The 22,821-nt window shown below is 46.2% G+C and overlaps 7 protein-coding genes across 7 annotated transcripts; 3 read left to right on the forward strand and 4 right to left on the reverse strand.

The window, feature by feature from the left end:
- Positions 1 to 314: 314 nt before the first annotated feature.
- On the forward strand, positions 315 to 3,197 carry BP5553_07535 (Uncharacterized protein; the record flags this gene model as incomplete). The annotated part of the gene is made up of 6 exons (XM_032016158.1): positions 315 to 618; positions 672 to 948; positions 1,206 to 1,422; positions 1,468 to 1,770; positions 1,824 to 2,318; positions 2,367 to 3,197. The coding sequence occupies 6 exons, from the start codon at positions 315 to 317 to the stop codon at positions 3,195 to 3,197; spliced, it is 2,427 nt and encodes an 808-aa protein (XP_031867389.1).
- A 520-nt stretch (positions 3,198 to 3,717) lies between these two features.
- Positions 3,718 to 5,166, reverse strand: BP5553_07536 (uncharacterized protein; the record flags this gene model as incomplete). Its single annotated transcript, XM_032016159.1, has 3 exons — positions 3,718 to 4,330; positions 4,384 to 4,634; positions 5,068 to 5,166. 3 exons carry the CDS (start codon positions 5,164 to 5,166, stop codon positions 3,718 to 3,720), a joined length of 963 nt encoding a protein of 320 aa, XP_031867390.1.
- Positions 5,167 to 7,308: 2,142 nt separating this feature from the next.
- Positions 7,309 to 8,967, forward strand: BP5553_07537 (uncharacterized protein; the record flags this gene model as incomplete). Its single annotated transcript, XM_032016160.1, has 7 exons — positions 7,309 to 7,316; positions 7,390 to 7,523; positions 7,580 to 7,917; positions 7,983 to 8,044; positions 8,097 to 8,124; positions 8,272 to 8,710; positions 8,762 to 8,967. 7 exons carry the CDS (start codon positions 7,309 to 7,311, stop codon positions 8,965 to 8,967), a joined length of 1,215 nt encoding a protein of 404 aa, XP_031867391.1.
- A 200-nt stretch (positions 8,968 to 9,167) lies between these two features.
- BP5553_07538 (Uncharacterized protein) lies at positions 9,168 to 10,092 on the reverse strand (the record flags this gene model as incomplete). The annotated part of the gene is made up of 2 exons (XM_032016161.1): positions 9,168 to 9,320; positions 9,382 to 10,092. 2 exons carry the CDS (start codon positions 10,090 to 10,092, stop codon positions 9,168 to 9,170), a joined length of 864 nt encoding a protein of 287 aa, XP_031867392.1.
- A 3,215-nt stretch (positions 10,093 to 13,307) lies between these two features.
- Positions 13,308 to 14,038, forward strand: BP5553_07539 (Uncharacterized protein; the record flags this gene model as incomplete). Its single annotated transcript, XM_032016162.1, has 3 exons — positions 13,308 to 13,483; positions 13,537 to 13,756; positions 13,799 to 14,038. The coding sequence occupies 3 exons, from the start codon at positions 13,308 to 13,310 to the stop codon at positions 14,036 to 14,038; spliced, it is 636 nt and encodes a 211-aa protein (XP_031867393.1).
- Positions 14,039 to 17,484: 3,446 nt separating this feature from the next.
- Positions 17,485 to 18,707, reverse strand: BP5553_07540 (uncharacterized protein; the record flags this gene model as incomplete). Its single annotated transcript, XM_032016163.1, has 2 exons — positions 17,485 to 18,037; positions 18,112 to 18,707. The coding sequence occupies 2 exons, from the start codon at positions 18,705 to 18,707 to the stop codon at positions 17,485 to 17,487; spliced, it is 1,149 nt and encodes a 382-aa protein (XP_031867394.1).
- A 2,300-nt stretch (positions 18,708 to 21,007) lies between these two features.
- BP5553_07541 (putative cellulose 1,4-beta-cellobiosidase II) lies at positions 21,008 to 22,434 on the reverse strand (the record flags this gene model as incomplete). Its single annotated transcript, XM_032016164.1, has 5 exons — positions 21,008 to 21,096; positions 21,155 to 21,589; positions 21,646 to 21,873; positions 21,933 to 22,105; positions 22,166 to 22,434. The coding sequence occupies 5 exons, from the start codon at positions 22,432 to 22,434 to the stop codon at positions 21,008 to 21,010; spliced, it is 1,194 nt and encodes a 397-aa protein (XP_031867395.1).
- Between the last annotated feature and the right edge of the window lie 387 nt (positions 22,435 to 22,821).

A 22,821-nucleotide genomic window follows, 5' to 3' on the forward strand; every position in this document is an offset into this window, starting at 1 on the left:
TACTCGTAATTGTAACGCAGTGGTGGGAAGTTGCTCCGGACTTATTCTTGAGTCGTTTAAGGCTGAAGCCAATTGCCTTACATAAGCTAAGCTCAGTGGATCCAGAGCTCTCAAACATGAGATCACGTGGGGATAAGCTTTCTTATCGTGAATTCTAGGCCAAGTCAAGGCAAGGCTGCCACACAGGCTGCGTACATCTTACTTCACGTACTTCCCACATCGTGTCCACTTGCTGAAAACATATTGTTCCTGCAACCACCAACTGTTCGATTCCCGCTAGGAGGCTCTTCTTCCCTTTCTTTATCGTGTCCCTAATGTTTGGAGACGTGCCCGAAGTGGAAGTCGAAGTTGAGGCAGATCCCCACGCTTCGACAACTCATTCAATATCCCCCTCAGCTTCCAATGACAGCGGCTCAGGCCCAGCCACAGGCGCAAGTGGCAAAGCTCCCGATAAGACCATATCATGCGTGTCTTGTCGCAAGCGGAAACTGCGGTGTGATCGAATTAAGCCAAAATGTGGAACCTGCGAGCGCCTGTGTCACGAATGCGAATATCCAGAGCGTCGCAGAAATCCAGGTTCCAAACGACGCAATATGAAGGAATTGGAGGCAAGACTTGGTATGGCGATTGGGCTCATATTCTCGAGAATACGTAGAACTAACATCATGCAGCTGAGGTCGAAACCAAACTTGTTCCCGAAATCCCAATTCGGAATATGAATCAACCGTCTACTTTTCCCCTAATGGACGACGATGCCGATGCTCTTCGTGAGGATTCGGATTTTCCTGTTGGACAAATCCCAATTGATGGGTCATTGGATATTGAGCAGTGGGCCTTTACCTTTCAGCCGGCCGCGCCGTCTTTTCCCATGGAGGATCCTCTATCCCAAGAGCTTATAAGCTTAGGATTAGAGGAGCCGTTGCCTCCGCAACAGATGATAGATGAACTGTAAGTTCTTGGTTATTTCATGAGGCCCTATGTCGGGACATCATATGTTTCTGGATTTCTTGAAAGGTGCCTTTGAGTCGAATACCCTAAGGATCTCTCTCTACCTGATAGTAGCAGTGGAGAAGACGACCCAGGTGGAAACCTTCAGCATAACTCTGAGGTATTCTCCTAATCGACAATGTCTTGTAGTCACTTTTGTATTTCACATTCTATTTTCTTTTGGCTATTGCTATCTACTAATGACCAATCACCCTTAGGCATGATATTTATTTTGAAAAAAGTCATAAGACTATGCCCTTAATGCATAAGTATCGATACTTCGCGTCGCTCGACCGGGCTCCACACATGCGCCCGCCAGTGTGCCTTCGATATGCAATGTGGACTATGGCGGCGTCTCTGTCCGATAAGTATTCATGCTACGAGGATCTCTTCTACGGCCGTGCTAGGAGATACTTGGAGGCAGCAGAGATGAAGGTCAGTCACATCTACTCATTCCACGCATGTGCTTACCAGTTATAGGGGCATGGTGAAACCTTTGTAACTGTATATCATGCGCAGGCATGGGGTTTAATATCCTCCTATGAGGCTAAACGAACCCTTTTCTCGCGATCTTGGATGAGCACGGGGCGAATGACACGCTTAGTTCAGATGCTAGGACTTCATCGTCTAGACGGAGATAGATCCGATCTCAAACAGATATTGCCATCTCCTTCAGATTGGATTGAATTAGAAGAACGCCGTAGAACGTTTTGGGTTGCATTTCACAATGATCGCTGGGCAAGCTCAGGAACTGGCTGGCCGATGATTATTAACGAGAAAGAGGTTGGTCTTTCATCGCTCACCTATCATGTACCACAATGCTCACTAATACTCAGATATTGACAAATCTCCCGGCATCCGAGAATTCCTTTGAACAGGGTATCGCGCAAGACACCATATCACTAGCAGATGCCTTGACCTCCCAGGGGGCACCGAAGATCTCGACGTTTGGCGGAGTAATATTGTCAGCCGCACTTTTCGGCCATAATTTTCAGCACCTACATCGAATTGGCCCTGATGAACGCCCCGAAAACGTTTCAAACGGCGAATTCTGGAGAAGGCATCGAAAAATGGATAACGTGCTATCTAGCACCTTCTTATTTCTTCCCGACCACTTGAGGATGCCGGGAGGGCTTGGAGACATGAATGTCGTTTTCCTGCATATGAGCGTGCACGCTTCCACCGTTTGTCTTCACCAGGCCGCAATCCTTACCGCAGAGCGGAACAAGCTCGACTCGAGCGTCACAGAGCAAAGTCGTGCACGAAGCCTCATGGCGGCTCAGGAAATCGCCAATATCATGCGTCGTGTTTGCCACGTAGATGCTTCAAACGTAAAACTTTCCATCCGTGTCCCTATATCAAGCTAACTCCACTCGCAGATGAATTTATGGATGGGTTTCTGTCTCTTCGTTGCTGCGGGCGTCTTGCTCCAAGACCTAAAAGCCGGAGGCCAGGATCCCCACCCTCAAAGTTTGATGAACCTAGAATTTCTTGTAGCTGCTTTGCAAGCGATTGGAGACAGGCACACTCTCACCAAGCATTTTACTGCTCAACTGGAGCTCGATATTGAAGTATCGGGTATTTACCGATCCCAACCCGACCCATGCGATACGGAAGATGTCCCGATTTATAATAATTTCATCGATGGACAATTTTCCCAGGGTAAAGGAGCTCCGCTGCCCTTTAATATTGCGCGATCCTTCACGAAAAGATTTGCAACTCAAAACCCAAGTACGTCGGCGGAAAATCCAGGTGCGAGTATTTTAAACTGCTTAAACGTGGCCTCTCCTTCTAACAATACTCAACGGCACAATTCCAATCCTACCCATGTCCCGTATTTTACTGTCGGGAATCGCAAAGTTCTACCGGCTTCGACACCCGCCATTCAAGGCGACAAAATATTTAGAGACTCGTCCGCGTTCTTTAATTTAGATAACGAGTTTCTCGATATCTCTAGTAATACCCCATCTGGCAACGACTCTAGCAGCTACCCAACGCAGTTTGTCCTCCGACATGGCAAATATGCTAACAAAGATCCGGCATCATCACAAAATACGTGGGCCGGCGGAATACCGACTGCTTTTTTCTTCCCAACGCTACGTGAAGGAACCAAGGCCCCGGATGGAGAGGACAACCTAGACAATAACACCCAAACCGCTGACCTCGATGCTATGTTTGAGGATATAGTTTGGGACCCAAATTCAGGCTAAGACTATAGTTTCTAGCATACCTCCAAATCGCCAAAGGCTTCAACTCATGATCCCAACGCAATTGCCCCCCTTGTCACAGAGCGACAACCTTTTCCAGGCGCCTGCACTATCTTAAATTCTTGTACCGGCGTTTGCGATACCCTCTTTCTACAATTTGCGACTATTCACTGGCTTCACGTGTATCTCGAAAATCAGTTTGTCCCTTGGGTAATTCGTCCGTTCAAGTCAGACCTATCCACCACCCACCACACACCGCGCCCCATCCGGCTGGTTGGTGACATACCCCGCGGCGGTGGATATTTTATATTAACACTCCCCTCACGGCGTATAGAACATGAGGTAAGATATGTATATATTTATCGGGGTTTATCTAAATGGGACTTGGTAGATTCTGCTATATGTGGAAAGGTAAAGGGTTGGGACTCATGATATTATGATACTATACGCAACACTCCACTAAATCAATTTTTCAAAACTTATAATCTGTCGTTTGACATCTCCTGTCGTTCAATTTATCAGCTCACGCATCCACCACCTCTAAATCCCCAAAAAACTCCAAACACATCCTCGCAAACCTCTCCGGACCCTCCCAATAAAGCCAATGCCCGCCCCAATGTACCACCACTCTCTTCGCCCTCTTCTCCTCCGCCCCATCATTCACCAACCCAGCAACAGTGATCGGCCCTGCAGAGGGAAAACATCCACTTCTAGTACTCGCAATCACAAGCACCTTCGTCGTACTTCCGCTTCCTGGCCCAAAGGATGCCTGGATAGCATGGCGCCAATCCAGCGCGGTATGATCCGCCATTAGCTTCCCGTACCACCAGGGATCACCTTTCATTGCTTCGCGGAGGAAGAATTCCTCGTCGCTGGTACGCTCGGCCGAGGTTTGTATGTCGGTTGGTAATGGATATGCGAGGTAAGAGAGGCATGCAGCAATTGTACCTCTATGAGCGGTGGCGGGTGAAAGAGCGAGGGTTGTCTGGAAGGAGGAAAGCGCGAGAGCGTTGTTCATCGAACGGTTGCAGAAACGGTGATCCCAGCCTGAGGTGGGGTCGCTGTTTTGGAGGGGGGACTGGTCTACAAATACCATGTGGGTGAAGGGGTTGGTGGTAAAGAGGGAGGCGTAACACCTTCATCCAGGTGTGAGCGTTGGGTAGTACAGATATTGAAGGGGGCTACTCACCATAGAATCGAGCACCCTAAGCTGCCTCCAACTGCCTTCCAAAGCTTTTGTTTGGAGTCAACAGCTTCTGGGTCTTCAAATAATAGCACTAGTTCTCTTAAATCCTTTGCCAGTCTCATGACTTGGTACCCATGTCTACACTTATCGCTATCACCATGCCCTCGAAGATCCGGGGCGATAACTCTGTACTCCTTGGAGAGGGATGGGATGTTGCGCTGCCATACTGCTGATGAACCTGTGAAACCGTGGATCTATATTTCATTGCATATCAGAATCCGCCATTTCTAAAACGTGACAATAGTAATGATTGGACAAGAAATAAAAAAGAAGTAAAAAAAGAATTGTAGTATGGTCGTTTTTTAATTGACGCAAAGTAGGTGATACGTTCAGAGTGTGAAGACTTTCTCAAAGGAAATGAAAAGCAATGATTGTGAGTCGAATACTCGATCGACAATACAATACGAAGGAGAAGCATTGCGTAATTATCGCTAGAGAAAACATTGGCATAAACTATGACGAAGACGGGTCACAAATGCCACCAAGGGTTTCTCCAGCTCAGTTACCGCCGCATGCTCTCAAAAGGACTAAAATAAATGATATACTGGAGAGCTGTAATAGGTACTTATGAATCAAGAAACCCAACAAAGTACGGAGCGAAATGTAAGGGACAGGAAAGGAACATACCAGCATCAACAAAGGCTTCTGAAGGTCTTCACCCCCACCCAACAACCCAGTATCAATGTACTTTATCGTGACATTATCATTTGTTCTAAAGCTCTGCATCGTGACGGTAGTCGCGGTTTGTCACCCACAATGATCTAGATGTCGGCTGTAAAAGGACAAGTGGGATGGATGTTAGATATTTCCGAGACGGCGAGAAGTTCGGCAGATGTTCGGAGGGCAAATCCAAGGATGAAATACTTGGAAGTGTAGTCGTCACGCCCCACTCTGTAAATAAATGAAATTACCTAATAATAAGAAATAAGTTACTTGGCGGTAGTTTATGTTCCTTACTCTTATTCGCCGTTCCAATAGAATATGACGCTTTAGATATTTCTGTGATAGTCACGTGGAACTAGATTAATTCCGAAAGAACCTCATGATCGTCATGTTCATGATCACAGACATCCTTGGCATTTTTTTGCACCCTTAACTACTTTATTAATGTGGGTAAATGTTTAATGTAATGCTTTTTTATCCCATGCTAGTTAGTTGTTAATGTCACATGAAATTAGCCATCACATGAGTTGACACCTCAAGTGAAAGCGACTTGCCAGTGACCTACTGTAGGTAGGTAGGGATAAGAAGGAAATATATGACATCCGAACAAGGTATTATTAACTGCCTGGTGGATATTGTACGGGATTGTTTAGTAAAATTTGGGCATGCCGAGACGGATACTTCGGAGCTAAATACTGCACAACTAGATGCCACAGTAAGAACTTGAAGGTGGATATTGAATACCGGCGGCGTGTCTAAAGCTCCCTCAATATGAACGAACTTCTAATATCATTTATCTATTAGATCTATCTCTATGACATTGCGAGAACTAACGGGGAAATGCCTAACAAAACAAAACAAAAAAGCAAAAAACATACAACAGCAGGTATTCGCTGGTGGTCACCCACCCAACTACTAATCTGCCGATCTGAGGCTTGTGTATGGCAGAGCGGACGGGATGCCCATTTCTCCTCAGTCTATGGTCGTATGTGACAGCTATTTGCTTAATGTGGTATATATACTAAGAAGGGATATGCAGAGTAGTATAGTGTCTTAGACGCATCTTGGAAGAGTATACCCGCTAATAGGTAATAACGTGATTCTTGGGGATAAATGGTTAAAAGCAAAAGTAAAAAGGATGTTAGGAGTGGTTGTTAATATACGTAGGTAATATACTTGGTTTATAGGAGCATTTCTTTGCCCTGGTTTGCCCAGTACTCCATAACTATTTGTGACAACGACAGGAAATCTGGGCAAAAGCTGCACGCAAATGGAAACGTAGAGCCATATGTGATGGGAAATCCGTCGAGAGCTTGCGCCTAAAACACCAAATCTGCCATTAATATGGCCTAAACCGTCATTAGATGCCGTTCGCTCGCAGAGACATTAGAGAGATCTTGATTCCGTACCTAATTTAGGTTGTGGCCAGCCTCGTTCGATTTTATCCTCGATGGAAAATAAGTGTACGGCAGTAGAGAATCTACGATGAATCCCAAAGAGAAACTGACTTGGAGGCTTTAGGTTTTTAGGCTCAGGGGTTGAGCATCTGAAGTTCTGTCTTGGGTACCGGAAGATGTCCCCATTCCCTAGGACAAGATTAGAACACTCCTCGGGATAAAGCGTGCGCATGACATACTACGACAGAACCACTTAGTATTGTTAACAACCACCAAATATGCTGATGCTTACTTCTTGTGTTTGGTCCGTTGCGTCAAGCTCAGACTCGGCACCAACCCTTATTTTGTGATCACGACCACCTCGACTGCCTCGACCACCCAAAAGGGGGTCCATTGTTGACTACGCGTTGCACCGCGACAGTGGACGCCCACAGGTGACTGGGTGAGCATGCTGAGCAAGGTTAGGTTTAGTTAGTAGATCCCCGCACCCAGAACCTCATCGATGCTGGGCTGATTCTCCTCAGGCTCTATCAGCGATGCACGGGAGCTCTGAGTGCCTTTGGACTCACTTAATCTGCTGGACTAGTTGCTATTCTTGCTATTTGCGCTGGTCTCGCTAGAGAGCACTGGAGCGGGATTCCTTGTGTGTGCCGAAATGGGCTCCCTGACACGTGCGGGGATGGCGGGATCACTGACAAGCTTTGCCTGTGGTCTCGTTGAAGTATCAACCACAATAAGTTCTCGCTCTCTGCGGCCTAGAACACTATAGAGCGTCACTTCGCCGCTTTGTATACCAAGAACAGCACTCATGCCAGAGTAGGCAGCATCACCTTCCGTACCAGAACGATTGGCGAGCACGTGTGGATCTTGGAACCCATCTCGAACGCAGACGCAGCGAAAGATCAGCAGAGGTTGCTGCGGAGCAATTGGCACTCGATATTGCAGCAAAAGCTTTTTGCCGAGTTGCTATTCCTACGCTACTAGCACCGTTGGAACTTATCGAAGATCTCATTCCGTTTGTCAGTAAGTTCTATAGAGCTATAGTCGCGCTTGTTAAAGACGCTCACATGCATGTGCAGGTTGGATCTTAGATGCTGTTGAGATCGCAGCCACTCCAAAACTGATTCAGCTTTGCGTTAAGGGCATCGAGAAAGAAGGAAAGCTGAGTTCAAAGTCTTCGGAAAGGAAAAGTCTTTGTCCTTGGCAACTAAGACGAAGCCCATCTCTACGAGGCCGCCGTCTTCTAGCCACAGCCCGCTATCTACAAGCTCTGCTAACTGCAAACGAGCGGATAGAGACAACAATTGCGGCAGACCATAGCGTGACGGTCCCCCCATCTACAAGAGTACCGCGTCGACAACTATCGAGCCAGCCCCGAATGTTTCAACCTGCCGTAGTGGAGATTGGCCACAGCCGTGTCTTCACTACAGCTCTGTCATTGCCCGAAATCCGGCTTTCAGAACTTTAACGTGTCCTATTCAGAGTAGAGGGAATCCGAATCGTCCATGGAGAAACCAGTGGTATAACGATCATAACGCAGAGTGGTAAGAAGACCCTTAAGCACTCGTTCATGTAAACGCTAACATATAGCACTAGGTTCAACAGCTTCATGCAGCAAAGGGCCGTAAATTGCCAGGCCGACGAATACCCACCTGCTGAATTCTGGCAGGGCGCTCTGAGCCCTAAGCAATACATCCGTTTTGCTCCAGGACTTCAAAACGGAGGTGCTGGTTCCCTCTTTGGGCTGACCTTCTGTGGATTCGACGCATAGGGCAACCTCCCTGTCTACAGAAGCGACGAGAGATACGTTAGCGATCGCGTAGTAGGAGGTCTCAAAAGAAGAGTCACTCATTATTATGCGCGAACCACCTGCAGCGTGGTCAGAATTGATTTTGGCCATAATGTTGTAGATCCGGACGGTGTCATGGGTCTGCAAAACAATCCTTGCTGGCCGGAAGTGCCTCTAGAAGATCCTGGTTTTGCATTGCTCACAGATGACCCATATTACGCTGGTTATCAAGATGCTCAGCGGTATGGCAAGGCCAATTATCCGGGCCTCATTCCAGCAGATGTTCTGGGTAACAATGTAGCCCAAGCAGGGTTCAGAAAACGCAATGAGGATTCCCACGACTTGGACCCCGATGCCTGGATAGTCGATGAGGGGAACACTACTCGACGTGTCACGGATGCCGAGTTGCAGGAAGAGTTGGGTATCCTGCGATGCAGTTCTGCCGACTGCCATTAAGAGATGGAGGCTTTAGGTATCGACACAGCAGTTGCTGCGCAGCCCAAGGAGACAGGATATCCTAAAGTGGTACCAACTGCGATAGCATCCACAACACACTTGACGGTAGAGGTTGTCGCTACTCCAGTGGCCGGCGCTTCCGCTGTGAGTGGTGCTAGTGCTCAGGGGATACTTATGCAGCCACAGGCGACAGGTATGAACGCGCTGACAGACTGTGTCTGACTGTAGTGTGTGAAATGAATAACTCACCCGCTTGCTATTCCTGGTTACAATGGTCGTTGATATCTCTATATGTCTAATACAAAACACAGTGTGTGAAGTATTCGTCTTCCCACGCCTTGAAATTTATAAACCTTTCCCGTTCAGGAGGCAATAAGTCCTATAATCAGCCCTCAGCGTTAATAGAACCAAAAATATCTCTCTCAGTCGAACAGTGCTGCATCAGGATTCGCTTCAGCCATTTGCTGCATCTCATCTGCATCCTTCCTCTTCTCTAGCTCTAACAATTCAGCTTTGCATCCCTCCTTGTCGAAGTGATATAGCCATCCATAGCGGAGGTATGTATTATAAACATCCTGCGCATATCAAATTAGATTTCACAACTCTAATAAAACAAGGCCGAACTTCTGAACCTACCACTACATGCTTTCTCTCCCTCTTCCTCGCCTTAAACTGCTCCATATCAAGCTCATCCTCCTCCGTATCATCATCATCACTCCTATCATCTTGAGTATGCCATAGCTCTAATTGCCCTTTTTGTATAAGTTCCTCCTCAGTACTTGATATAGCACGACTATAAAACCTCCCTGTCACTGGTTGACTAATTGGGTTCGGTACTAACATCCACACTAATTCCTCATATCTCTTTGTCCAATTGTCTAACAATTCCATGATAGGTGTTGTACAGTGAGCTTTCCATTTCTCTGCTTTAGGTAGAGCCTCGTAGGCTTCGTAAGGTATTGTAATATGGGATCCTGTTTGACAAAATTCAGTTATAGTGCCTTCGTTAGTGTCGAGAATCAAAGATGTGCCGAGATACGATTCGGCACGGGCGAGGTAGATGCAGTGGGCAGGGAGGGGATAGAATAGCAGTCTATCTTGGTTCTCCAAGTAACAGATTGGGATGGTTTCCGAGTGAATAATGAGTTCTTCAGATGCATTCTCTGGGCGGAGGTATGGGAGGTGACAAAGTAAGTCTAGGACTGCTCCGTTTTTGCCTTCTATTTTGATCGAGTTCCAGCCGTTAACAGGCGGAATAATGAGTGTGGCGTTGTTTAAATATGGGTGGCGGATAACCGTTTGATAGAACCTCAGGATAGAATTGACAGTTTCATCACGAGAGTACATGCTGAAGGGGTTGAAGTTGTGTTCACAAGAATTGAGTGTGATAACGGAGGAATACGATTCAAGAATAATCGTTGGAATTAACCCATCGCTTAGGTCTGGGTTGGAGTAACCGGTAAGCGAACTACAAACCATTGGGTGAGTACTTAAGCAACGGCGGCCAATCTTTCGCTACTAACGCTAAACTGACACGAAAATGTTACGATTCCGTGCTATGCCTATTGGCACGATTGAGACTATTATCCAGAGGATACGCAAGCTTGTGTATGGCAGAGCGGACGGGATGCCCATTTCTCCTCAGTCTATGGTCGTATGTGACCGCTATTTCCTTAAATTTGTTTATAAAACAGCGGATCAGTAGGTGGAATTATGCTCATTTGGTCGATTGCGGTTGCCTCTTTTCACAGTTAGAATTGCTCGATATTCTATTTATTGGAATATTAAAGCGTTGACTTACAGTGTACAAATTAGGAAGTGTAACTCTCGAATTTGGCATGGCTCAAATCTGCTGTCCAGGCTATTATTGCAACTTGAAGTGCTGGAAAAACCCGCGCGTATGACCAAGTAACGTACTGCATCCGACCTTAGTCGTGAAACGGTGTTGGAGTCTTCTGGATGATGAACATTAATACGCAAGATATCCAACCTTTGATATATTATTTGTAGCATTCAACTCCTGAAGGTGCGAAGATCGTGCCTCGACTCGAGAGGAGCGGTCGTTGTTGATGGCCCGGGCTCCAAGACCAGACCATCAACAATATCTTGATTCTCAGCATCATCACATCAATACTATCCACATACCAACTTCCAACGATATTCTTCCCAACTGAATTATCTGTTAGCCGGGCCGCTTCCTCCACAGTTGCAAACATGTTTCTCTCTGCATTCTGCAACCAGATGCCGGTGCTCTGTTATTCTGCTGCCTAGTGAGTTGATTCTTCTTCCTTCCGTCGTTGCTCTTGGAAAGCATTCGTAAACATTCTCAATACGAAGCTGCTTGCTAACAACGATTTCCATAAACCCCTTTACTGTTTAGTCCCGCCCTGCATATGCACTTGGAAGTGGAGCCTGGACGTGATATGTATTTTGAGGTACCAACGCCGCCTGGCCCCCGAATTTCCACATGGAGCCGGCCATCCGCTGGGTCTTGGCCAGGCACCCAGCTTTGATCTGCAATCATTGGATGTAGCGGGATATGTAGCACATGCGGTGTCCCGTTAAGCTTTGCTGGGTCGCAACCCGGACGTTCCCGCCCTGATTCCGATGTTGCTGGAGACGGGCTCCCCGGGGCGACTTTGTCCGGAAGGAATAGTCCGCGACAGAGCTCATCCCCGACGTGCGAGGCCACAATGGCACGTTTCCGGGGATATATGCCACTTAGGATGCGGAATCTCTGCGCTGATGCTTTAACTAGCGCCTCATCAAGTATGACCCCAGCAAGGCTACCCTCTCCAGTTCGTTTTCTTGAAATCCATTCCACTATTGCACGCAATGTCATCCCAAGACACGGCCAAACCATCAGAGACCCTATAGGCCGAGTATTGGTGTGTACCAGGCCTTGATGCCATGGCAGGAAGTCAGCTGAGCTGGGAGCTGGGAGCTGTTAGGGTAGCATGCCGCTGAATAACACGGTACACAAGGAAATTCGCCGCCGGTCGCCCAATATCAAAACTCGGTCCGGCGGCAACACCCCAACACAATTTTAAGTTTTCGCCATATTCAGATAATCATGATTCCACATGGCCGATTATGCCTCTCGATTCGGGCTGTTTAATACCCTACTGTCAGGGGCATTCAAGCATATGTTCCCAACGGGGTAAAGGTATCTGCACTGTTAGGTGGGTGTATCCTCCATACTTTTACTAAGCCCGCTGGCAGCTCGGTAAAGATCCTGGTACCTCTTCCTTAAGAAGTCTCCTGGCCTGGTCGAGACCACATTTCTTGCCATTCAGTGCGCTAGATAGAGATGTATTTTTTATTCATCTAATTCATCGCTTCTCCTCATGAACGATAGTCGGGAACACTAGTGTTTTACGGCCAGAATTGCTTGGAGTTTTCTCTTAGTTTCCTATTTCTCCTTTAATTTCTAAATATAACTTTAACCCAGCACCAACGATCAAATTCCTTGCTTGAGCGACTGCACTACTACATTACCACACGGAGCGGCTGATAAATAATCAGAAGTTCCGAGGTATCCTCAAGTTCAGATGAGTATCTCGTCTCCGAAAGAATGCTCCAATGGAAGTCCCAGGTAGCTGCCTTTCTTGGCAACAGTCTGCCGTGGTATTGGTTGCGCTTGGTGCCGGCTCGGCTGTTCTGGCTTGCCCATGCAAACCCTATTCAGCCTTTATATTATCAATCTAGATAAACGAGAAACGTCTATTTTTGAGACCACAGATATTAAGATATACCACCTGATGCCTGCTTTCATTACCCGCAAAGGATCCAAGAAATTTTCGCCTTCAGAATGCAAGTGCAGTGGCACAACGTCGCTGCCCTACATTACATTTCTACATTTTTTCGGATACCGGAAGAGGTGGTTGCGATAATCGTTGCTATTCTTGTACTCGCAGATAACCTTAATGTTGTGAAGACAAGGGAAGAAAGCCTCATCCAGACCGCCACCTACCGTTACTCGTCATACAAGCGGGGACTCTACACCGGGGAATTAGCTTATGCTCAAGCATGTCTTAGGCACCCCCAGACTGTCACGCCACTACATGTTAGCACCATCGACCATAGGCCTAGTTTTCTCTGAACCTGTTTCTCCAAGCGGCACCGATAAAGCTATGGTCACAGTCCCCTGGGAGCAAGCCACGTTTCCGGTCTGCTGGTTTGAACACGCCTTTCCCCTAACGTGTATCGGACCTGGTGACTTTGGGAGTTCCCTCCTCTGGAATAGGAACGACTCTGATAACACCATAAGCTCCCCTGCTCAACGACCTAGCGGGCATCTCGTATTTCGCTTTAGGCTGGGGCCGAGATCGATCGTTACTGTTGCCTAGTCCTACCAGGGGAGGTCTCAATTCAACTTCGCGCTATTGGCAACAGTCACCTCACCAAGTATCAACTGCCAAGTTCTCAGGTACTATATAGATAGGGACGGACCCCACAACTTCATCTACATCATCAACACAAGCTCATCGATCTCAATACCTCACTCTCAACAAGAATCTCCTGCCTCAAGCACCACCACCATATCTTCATCCACCTTCAAGATGTTTGCTAAGCTTTTGACATTGGCTCTTGCCGCTACGGCATATGCTTTGCCAGCAACCTCCGCCCCCGCCGTTACTCCCGACCCAAGCCAAGTCTCTATTGCAGGAATCACCTATGGTGGAACCGGTTGCCCCCAAGGCTCAGTTGGCTCTTACATTTCCGGTGATCGCCAAACGTAAGATACCCGTGCTGTGGATAACTTGATGGAACTAACATCGTCTCGCAAAGCTTCACCTTGATCTTTGATAGATATGTCGCATCCCTCGGGCCTGGTGTAGCTATCACCGAGAACCGCAAGAATTGCCAGCTTAACATCAACCTGAAGTATCCCGGTGGCTTCCAATACAGCGTTTTCAACACTGTCTACAGAGGTTATATTGGTATTGATGCTGGTGTCAGCGGGGTGCAATCTACAACATTCTACTTCTCTGGAGGCACGTATCCCACGGTATTTATATTCTAGTGCTTTAAGCTAATATCAAATCTAGAGAGCTCCCAAACAACAACCTCCACCACCTTCAAGGGCCCTCTTGATGGCAACTATGAGGTTTCTGACAATGCTGATCTCACCTCCACTGTCTGGTCTCCTTGCGGCGCATCCGTTGGACTCAACCTCAACTCTCAGGTCCGCCTAACTTCCAGCAGCGGCACCGCAACCGGTCAAATCACCAGCGATTCCATCGACGGCCACCTTACATTCGTTGTTGGTGTTAAGTGGCAGAAGTGTTAAGCGGAAGGATTTCTTGGGGGGCAGGATATGTTCTTTTCCAGCTAGTTCTTCTTTGGTTGGACCCTCCAAAGAATTCGAATCTCCGATAGAATCTCTGAGGGGTGTCCGCTTAGGAATCGCTACTGATTTATCCGCTTTTGGGGGTTGTTGAAGATTTCGATGCTACGCAAGTGGCTCGTTATCAACTGTTTGGAATTAGTTACACTTTCGTTGTGAACGGGTTAGATAGTGTGTGTCATCATGATTCGTGTGGATTGGAAAACGCTAGCTTTACCAAATTCTTCGTTCCCACCTGCTGTGAACAATTCGGAAGTGCATAATCTAATGCATTTCATGGTAAGGTTTCAAGAATTTCTCTCTTTTATTGACTTACTCCCCGCTATGCAGGTGCTTATAACAGTCCCTTAAATATTCCTTTCGTTTTACCCCTGTCCGCTTTGATTTGCAATATAGTTTCTGCTATTTCTGCTTCATTTTGCTTGTAACTCATATATCTTAGCGCTTTAACTTAAGTAATCATAGCCAAAGACTACTAAACAACAGGCATGTAACACCAAGCTCCCGCAACCTCTCTATGCTTTAGGTTTCGTCTTTTTCGGTTGTAGCTAGATCTAGCATCCAATAGTCAACCAATTACTCTACCCTCGGGTTATTCCTTCAGACTCTTTATTCCCTTTCTCTATTATGCTAAACTTTCAGATCGCCTGTCACTGGCGGTATACCAAGGGTCATCCAAGCCACAATTTGAATATCTCGCCACGACAAAGCGTATGCAAGTGCATAGACTGCTTACAGAAACGATTAGGACTTGGCACTCTTAGTATACTTAGAGCCTCCGGTGGGCGGTCAGAATAAAATCGCACTACGAGGTGTTGAGCATATTGGTATGAGAGCGAACAGAAGTGCAATAGCATATTAATACTATATTATATTCCAATTTCACCAACTAGAGATATATATCTTCTGGGGAAGAATCAAACTTTTGCATGAAATTTTGCAATCATGGAGCTCAACATTGAAGACTTTACGGAAATGAAACTGGTAATGAAAATGAGCATCGAGGCCTCATGTATCTACGTATTTCTACTGAGTTGTTCAACGGGTGCACATCAAACATCAATGCTCACAAGTTTGACAGTATTTAGTAGTTCTCCATTGCCAATCAGTCGAATCCTCTCATCTCTCTTCGTTAACATGCTTTAACTCTCGAACCAACCGGTATTTCCCCCTCATTTTTGACTGCGAAGAAAATCGCGCACCACCACCACCACCACTGATATGAACCAATATCTACCTATTTCCCCATTGTCAAGATCTTAAAATATATAATGTAACTACGTATATAAATATAGGTATGCTATCTCCATGGGTAACTTTATTTCTATATATATATAGGGGATATTCTCCAAAATCTATGAACTCGACAAGTGCCATTATTTCTATTCAATCCAACAGCCAACCAATGCCTCCTTTTCACTTTATCATTTCTATGCTTCTCTTCTCCCGTGGTCCGTTCCTTACACTTCTTTGCCTTTATTTGTTTAGTTGACAATTGTGTGGATTTTCCAGCAACCGTCTGCGACTTGGGGATCACATATAGCTAGAAAAAGGTGTCAAGGGGTAGCGTTGTTTCTCTCTAACGGCTTCAACATTGGCCCAATGTGGGATACAATTGGTCCATCTAATCTAGTTTTATGATATGTCTGGAAATAGCAGAGTTGCAATATTTATTACTGACAGAGTGCTTTCTTGAATTTTTGGCCCCCCTTGTGCTATTTTGTTATTCCATAAATGCAATACAAAAGCATGCATATTGGGGGGTATTCGTGGAAAGTTTTCAGCGAGATCACGCATTGAGACAATTATAATATCTTCATTAAGAGTTTAGTATAGGCTTTAAGGCCTAGAAATCTTAGTAGATGGGGGAGAATTCCACGTCCCCGAACTAAGGTGATGTTGATTGGGATTAATGATGAACAAACACTATGTAGTTCAAGTAGTTTTGCTCGACCCCTTGTAGGGCCTTGCTCAAGTGATTATATTCCCCATATATCGCCAACCCTTAACCGCTCAATCGAGACTGCTTCGTCATACCCTTTGCGGACTCAGCTGATGCGGGAATAGCAGGGGTAGAAAAGTAATCGTTTATTCAATGTGAAATAAAATTAATAGGTCTTAGCCAAAGGGTAGTTGCTTGACCTTAAATCGTTGTGTAATCCATATAAAATATATGGCTGTATTAGAAAAGTCTTATGCCGTTTGATTTATCTTGATAGTAGTACAACTGAGCTGCTTCTTTAGAAGAAAGAGCATTCAATTATCAACACTGTGGATTTTATAAACGAATAATTTCAATCACCGTAAACTGCCCGTTTTAATTAACAGAAACTTAAATCTTTCACGAGTTGTATCTTTTCGGTTTTGGTTCGAGATTAAGTCTATTGTTGCGCAAGTATTTCCTCTAAAATATTTTCAAGTTCGAAATAGCTCATAAACACCTTATGATTTGAAACTAAACAAATTGAAACCTGAATGTCGGAGACAGTCGGACTTGCTTACTGCCAAATTAGGTTTAGAAGGAACGCACTTGAATAGACCTTGCTCGTTAGATCCACCTTGATAGGAGAACATCTACTCGCAGCTGCAGGTTTTATGTGAAGATGTATACGGGTATTTAGCATAAAAAACGTCCGTAATCCCTATTCCTTGTGCCTAATGCTCCCCTCTTGAGCTCAGTCACGAATAGGCGTCTAAACAGAACTAAGTTACACCCGGAGAAATTAAGCAGCGAACTTAGTTTGAATATCCCCATCGCATACAAATCAGACATGGTAATAAATCGAACACCTCTTCGAAATTGTAACTCTGGAAACTGCCATAACCTCGTTTTATCCCCGGCAGACGATCAAGACGGACCTTGTCTAATGGCAAATGAGCAGCCCGGAATATTTGTATACTTATACTAATTCATTAATAAGAAATATAAAATGGATAATTGGAGCGGTTTTTGGCTCGCAAGTTAGATTGGGGAGTCGATCTGCCGAGATATCCTGGTCCTGTTTATAAACTCCGGCATGGAACTCGGGATTAGAGCCTTTAATGAGAATTGCCAATAAAACCCTGGCATATCGTCTCAATATAACAGTCATATCGTCACTGCCGAGAGCAATGGGGTTCAAGACTAAAGAAGGGGCTTCAGCCTTAATACAAGTTATTATCTCACCTCAATCCCCAGTCGACGAAATCGAACGAATTGAAGGATCTAAGCACAAATGGGACGCCAATGATATATCAATTCCATAAAACTCGGTCTAATTCTCTCCTAGCTTATAAATAAACTAAAGACGATAAAAGTTATGTACCATATGGTAAAGAAAGCTATAAATACAAGCTATTGATGCACGCCGAACTCTCCGTCGCCCTGAATCGTCGATTCGTCGCACGATTTACGAGATGAACACGACCCCACGCTTCGTCCCCCCTCCTATCTCCGTGGCCGTTTTAGGGCAGTCTTTAATTGGAATATCCTTACATTCGGTGGAAGATTTAGCCCAATTAGTCGAATTAAAGTGGCCTGGCTGTGTTATTTTGAATTTCTGGCCGGTAGCTAATGTTATCGTAACCGTGCTCTCATAGTCGCTCTCGTACGTCCCACCTATAGCGGAGCCAGTGCATTCCACACAGTGGTTAGGTTCGAGGTCCCCTCCCAGCGTCCAGGTGAGGCTTCCTGTTGTAGTTGTGTCTGTGGACGTTGAATCCATAGCTTCGTAGGAGTACGACGCGGAGGCTGTGACCGATTCGCTGGCTTTAAACAGTGGGACTTCCACCTCAGCCCCAACTGTTACGCTCACCGACGCTCCCAAAGTGGTACTGTATTGCTGAGTCAAAGTCTTGCCGACCGACCGACTCAATGATTTCGAGAATTGGTAGCTTTGTTTGCTGCCTTTTTTGTTTGAGTTTATGAAGTAGGCTGCGTCAAGTGACGTGGTTTCTATACCCCTTCAAGTTGTTAGCTAGTCGTTCTGGTTGGGAGCAAATGCTGGTTAAGAAATTAAGGGGTAGGCAAGGCTCACTTCATCTTTTTGTTCCAGTCGTCGAGATTATCTTGAAACTTGACGGCTGTAATGACGGCTCCCCCTTTTTGAACATTGCTAGCCAGGAACAGCATCTCGAGCTCGTTCACAAAGTCATTGGAAGAGCCACGTCCGCCAAGTAGTATGCCGCTGTGAGTGAGGACGGGTTCACCCCCAAAGGTGCCAACATCCGAGCCTTGACTAAGTTTCTTGCCGCTGCTGGTTTCAATTTCGATTTTCCCAACAGCGTCTCCCGCATAATTCCCCCACATCTGCAACCTGGTGATCTTGTCGCCCGCGCCCCAGGTAATAGCTTGGTTGCGGTCTCCCACGTTCATGCCTCGTACGACAGATTTGGTGCCGTCTGAATATGCCCATTGGATGCCTTTAACATGCCACTCGTTGGCCCAAACTTCGAGGCCGGTGATGACAAGACCCTTATCCCAGGCGGTATCACAGTAGTACCCACCACCTGTCTTGCCAAACTTGTGGCTATCTCCAAAAGGCCCTTTTTCGCATCCGTCAGCTCTCCCTAAGCTGGCTAAGGAGAGTAGAGTGGTGGCTCCTGTGAGGAGGGTTTGGTTTGAGAAACGCATTCTGAAGAGTTGTAAATGTAACTGGCAGCTACTAGTTGTAAGGAGTGGAATTGGTTTAATTGAATAGGAAGGACAGACTGTAGAAGAATGAAAGTGGTTGAGAGTTAGGAATCCTGGGATCTTGGGCCAGAGTGAGGACTTTATATCGAGGAGAAATTACCATATTCACCTTATGTCAATTACAATGATATGCTAGCTTAGGAAAGATGATCGCGCTGCGCCGTGGTCCAGTTCTAAAACCAGCTGAGGCTGTACAGTCCGAATCCTGATGCAATCCTAAAGGTTCCCAATTATAATATTCTCTACTGTTACCTGGGTACCTCTGTATAGGAACGGAGTTTCGTTTGACGTTCGATTGTCATATTTTCATCCTTCTACCTAGCATGTTACGAGTATGAACTCAGGATAGGCTTAAGTGTTTTTGAGAGTTCTTGTTAGCGCGCGGAAGGATTTGATAGTGGAGACGAAGGTGCTGCGCATTTAACTCTGAGGAGGCTGCTGGTAGGCAGGCTTTGTAGGCGACATGGCTCGTAGAATGAGGTGTGGCGGCCTCTATAGCCATGCCCCTGCAAGCATGAAGATCTGCTACCTTATAAAATTATATACCTAGATACCATTCATCCAGCAGGTGGCTATTGTCCCCTTAATAGTTTCATGCGCTCACCCGAGTGTCCTAGATATGTTTAGCTGCACTTCGTATCTGTGAATTTAAGTCATTTTCTTTTAAACCTATAAGCACTCCAATATCCTGATATAAAGTTCGAGACTGGCAGACTTGTCACTTTTGCTAAAGCTGATCTTAGAAATTACAAGGGATTCATCGTGTATCAAGTACTATGTACAAAGCCATGTTGGTTTATGCACAAGCCACCACAAGCCACTAACCCAGCCCCCTGTTGCTTACAACCTTTGGATTTCCGGGTAGAAGCTATGTCTTCTCGGTTCTTCTAGAAGGAGCAGACTAAGATACCATTGTCTGTCTGGCTAAGCAAAAATGCGGATCCAGCAAGCTTTACGGGATAACACGGCGCAGCCGGGAGCAGCACTTTATTTATAAGTTCAAACTTACCTAAATTGTTCAAACTATAAAATCTAGAGAGTATTCGGAGCAGGCAGTGACGCACCGTTCTTACTTAGGCAATAAAACTAGTTATTTTCAAACTAGCTGCCCCCAGCTTTTAATATCACCGCAGCTTGGTTTGGACCGCTTGCTGCTCGGTACACCTATAGACTATATTGTATTACGATGTGGTGATAGCGCTCCTAATCCTCAATACCTTTACGTCATGCCTACGAAGTAGTAGGCACATTGGCGCGAAGGGCGCTAATACACGAGACATGGGGTGTGTATGGAAGTGTTCGAGTAGTATCCAGGAAGAAGGTAAAGCATCCTTCCAAGTGAGCGATCCACAAGCGCGATCTTATTTTGTAAAGGAGGAGGAGTAGCACGCCGTGCACTCAGCGTATGCTAGTTAAAGTTAAATCCTCCATGCCAGACGAGATTTACTGGCCAGGGGCTGAACTGCGCTTATACGACATCTCCCTATCAGAACCCAGTAGATCTAGCCAACGCCTTATTCAAACGACCACTATTCGTATTATCCCTACCGCCATTACTATCTCGGGATTTATTCCACGACCAGTTTTGATCCTCCTTAAAGCCACAATGTAAAAGAGGCAACAAAGAAAATTTTCCCATGACAGGTGGTGGGTGTTCAAATAACTAATTTCCGGCGTGTTGACTCTTGAGAGGTAATAGGAAGTAAGGAACGTAGCAATAAGATGAACAGCCGGAAGGATTATTTATTTCCTGTCCAATCTGGTGCCGAGAACTGTATAATATATCATGGTTTAGCTCTAACAGGGTATGAAATGTATTCTATTTATAAACCCAGTGCCAGCTTTGTAATAGACCGTAGAATAGGGTTTCATAGAACGGGTTTTCGTAAAAGGGCTCATGCTTTATAAGTCGTTGGCTACATTAGGAACGAATAATGGGTTTACGTTGTAGGTTTAGTATAATTGCGTGCGTATTTTTTAGCAGCGGGAGTAGCTTCGGCGCACAAATGACAACACAATACATACGTATTACATTCAACCAGTGGAACGACAAAGGTACCCGACAATTATATGCATTCCAAGTACTATAGATCGAACATGTATATACAATTTTTTCGGTTGGTCCACCACTCAAATCTTGTCAATATATACGAGGAAGAGACATCATCCACTCTCCAAAGCCAAAAAGACGCGAGGGAAACAAGCGACTTTTCCAAACCAACTCCTCCATATGATTTTGTTTAACCAGAGAATGCGGGCTTAGCGTTATTGATGAGCATCTCGAAGTAGGCCTCGCTCCACGCACCGGCTTCTGGGGAAGGCTTGAAGGCTAGTCATAATGTTAATATAGTGATATAATGTAAGGAAGTTAAGGGGCTGGGGCTTACCATCGGCGTGGCCGCAGAAAGAGTCATAACGATTGGCAGTGGTATCGCTAGTTCCATCAGACTCTCCACCGGGCTTGATCCAGACGAAAGCATCGACGAGCGAGTCGCCGGTGTCGCTGGTAGGTCGAACACCGAAACCGGCACCGTCAACGTTGCACCAGTCACCCCATTCCAGGCGAAGCCCTTGCACGGCGTTACGTCCAGTATCGACAATGGCCTGGGCGGGCATGCCTCCCTTCTTGATAAGAGGGGAGATGGCAGCGACGTAACGCTTCTCATCCTGGCACTTGTTGTACTTGGCATCAGAGCTAGAGGCGAACTCTCCTGGGGATGCCGAGAAAGCGTTCCAGCCTGCGGTGTTGGTGGCAATGCCAAAGACTTGCTTTGGTGAGCCAGCAGCCTTGTAGACCTTGTTAAAGATATCGGCACCGGGCTCTAACACAAGTATCAGTACAGTTTAGCATCATATTGAGGAGTAAGTTGTGACGAACGGAGATTAGCGTCCCATCCGAGCCATCCACCGTGACCAGCGTCCATGTACATAGCAACGTTGGGAAGGTTTAGTTGCTTCAATGCGTATGCGGTTCCATCCTGGTAATCACTGGAAGATGCGATGCAAGTGGTCAGGTTGGAGTTGGTGACCAAGTTGGGAAGGGAGTCGGGCTCGATCACCAGCGAAATGGCGACATTTGGGTTAGCCTTGATAGCCTTGACAATTGCTACGCATAATTTAGTACGCTGTCGGGCAGTAACTTTCTCTAAAAATGCCATTACTCACGGTCAATGTACTCTGACTTGTATCTCGAGAGTTCGCCAGACTTAAGCTCTCCGTTGGAGGCCTTGGCAGCACAATCACGTCCTGGGAGATCATAGATGACGATACCAACAATGTCGGTGCAAGGAACCTCCTTAAGGATTTCGTCTACCAATGGGACACGAGCGATGGTGTCGCTACAGGCACCAATGTCAGAATTTTCACAAAACTATTGTACTTCAAATCATTTGACTTACATCCACAGGAAGCTGCCGACCTTTGCAACCTGAGCGGCTTTGGCCTTGAGAGAAGCATCGGACATGGTTTCAATAGCGGCAGCGATCTCTCCAGCATAATAATCGTTGGCGAAAAAGTTGCGACCTTTGAAGGGGTTGCTGCCAGGGGCGAGCTTGACAGCAGTCGAGCATGCTGCAGCTGGGGCGCGCTTTGCAACATTCTTCTCGGTCTCAGTTGGGGCTGCGACGGCCAGAGCCGCGAGGGCTGCAAATCCTATGGAGTATCTCATTTTGATGGCAAACTCGAAAATACTAGAGATCTAAAGTTGGCTGCCAAATAGAAAACTCCTGAAGACTCAAGACATGCTTTCTTATATGTCTCATGTCAACGGGCAAACATCGGTCATTGAGCGGGGCACATTCCTCTGCCTGAAAGGGTACAGGAGATTCAGGGCCGAAAATTATAGGCGATCCGGTCCTTGTGATCATTCAAACATATTGTTTGTACTGGGTGAGGTAAAATAATCAAAAACGGCATACGATCGAGCCGGCCGGCGGAACGTTTGACCCTTCAGCCCCAAGTCCGGAGTGCACTGCCCATTACGACAAATGAAATTAAGGATCCAGCAAATAAGATTCTAGATGAATGATGATCTGGGAGAACAGGCTGTTTCCTG

This window comes from Venustampulla echinocandica, assembly GCF_003357145.1.
Source record: "Venustampulla echinocandica strain BP 5553 chromosome Unknown scaffold_6, whole genome shotgun sequence".
NCBI classification, from domain to species: Eukaryota; Fungi; Ascomycota; class Leotiomycetes; order Helotiales; family Pleuroascaceae; genus Venustampulla; species Venustampulla echinocandica.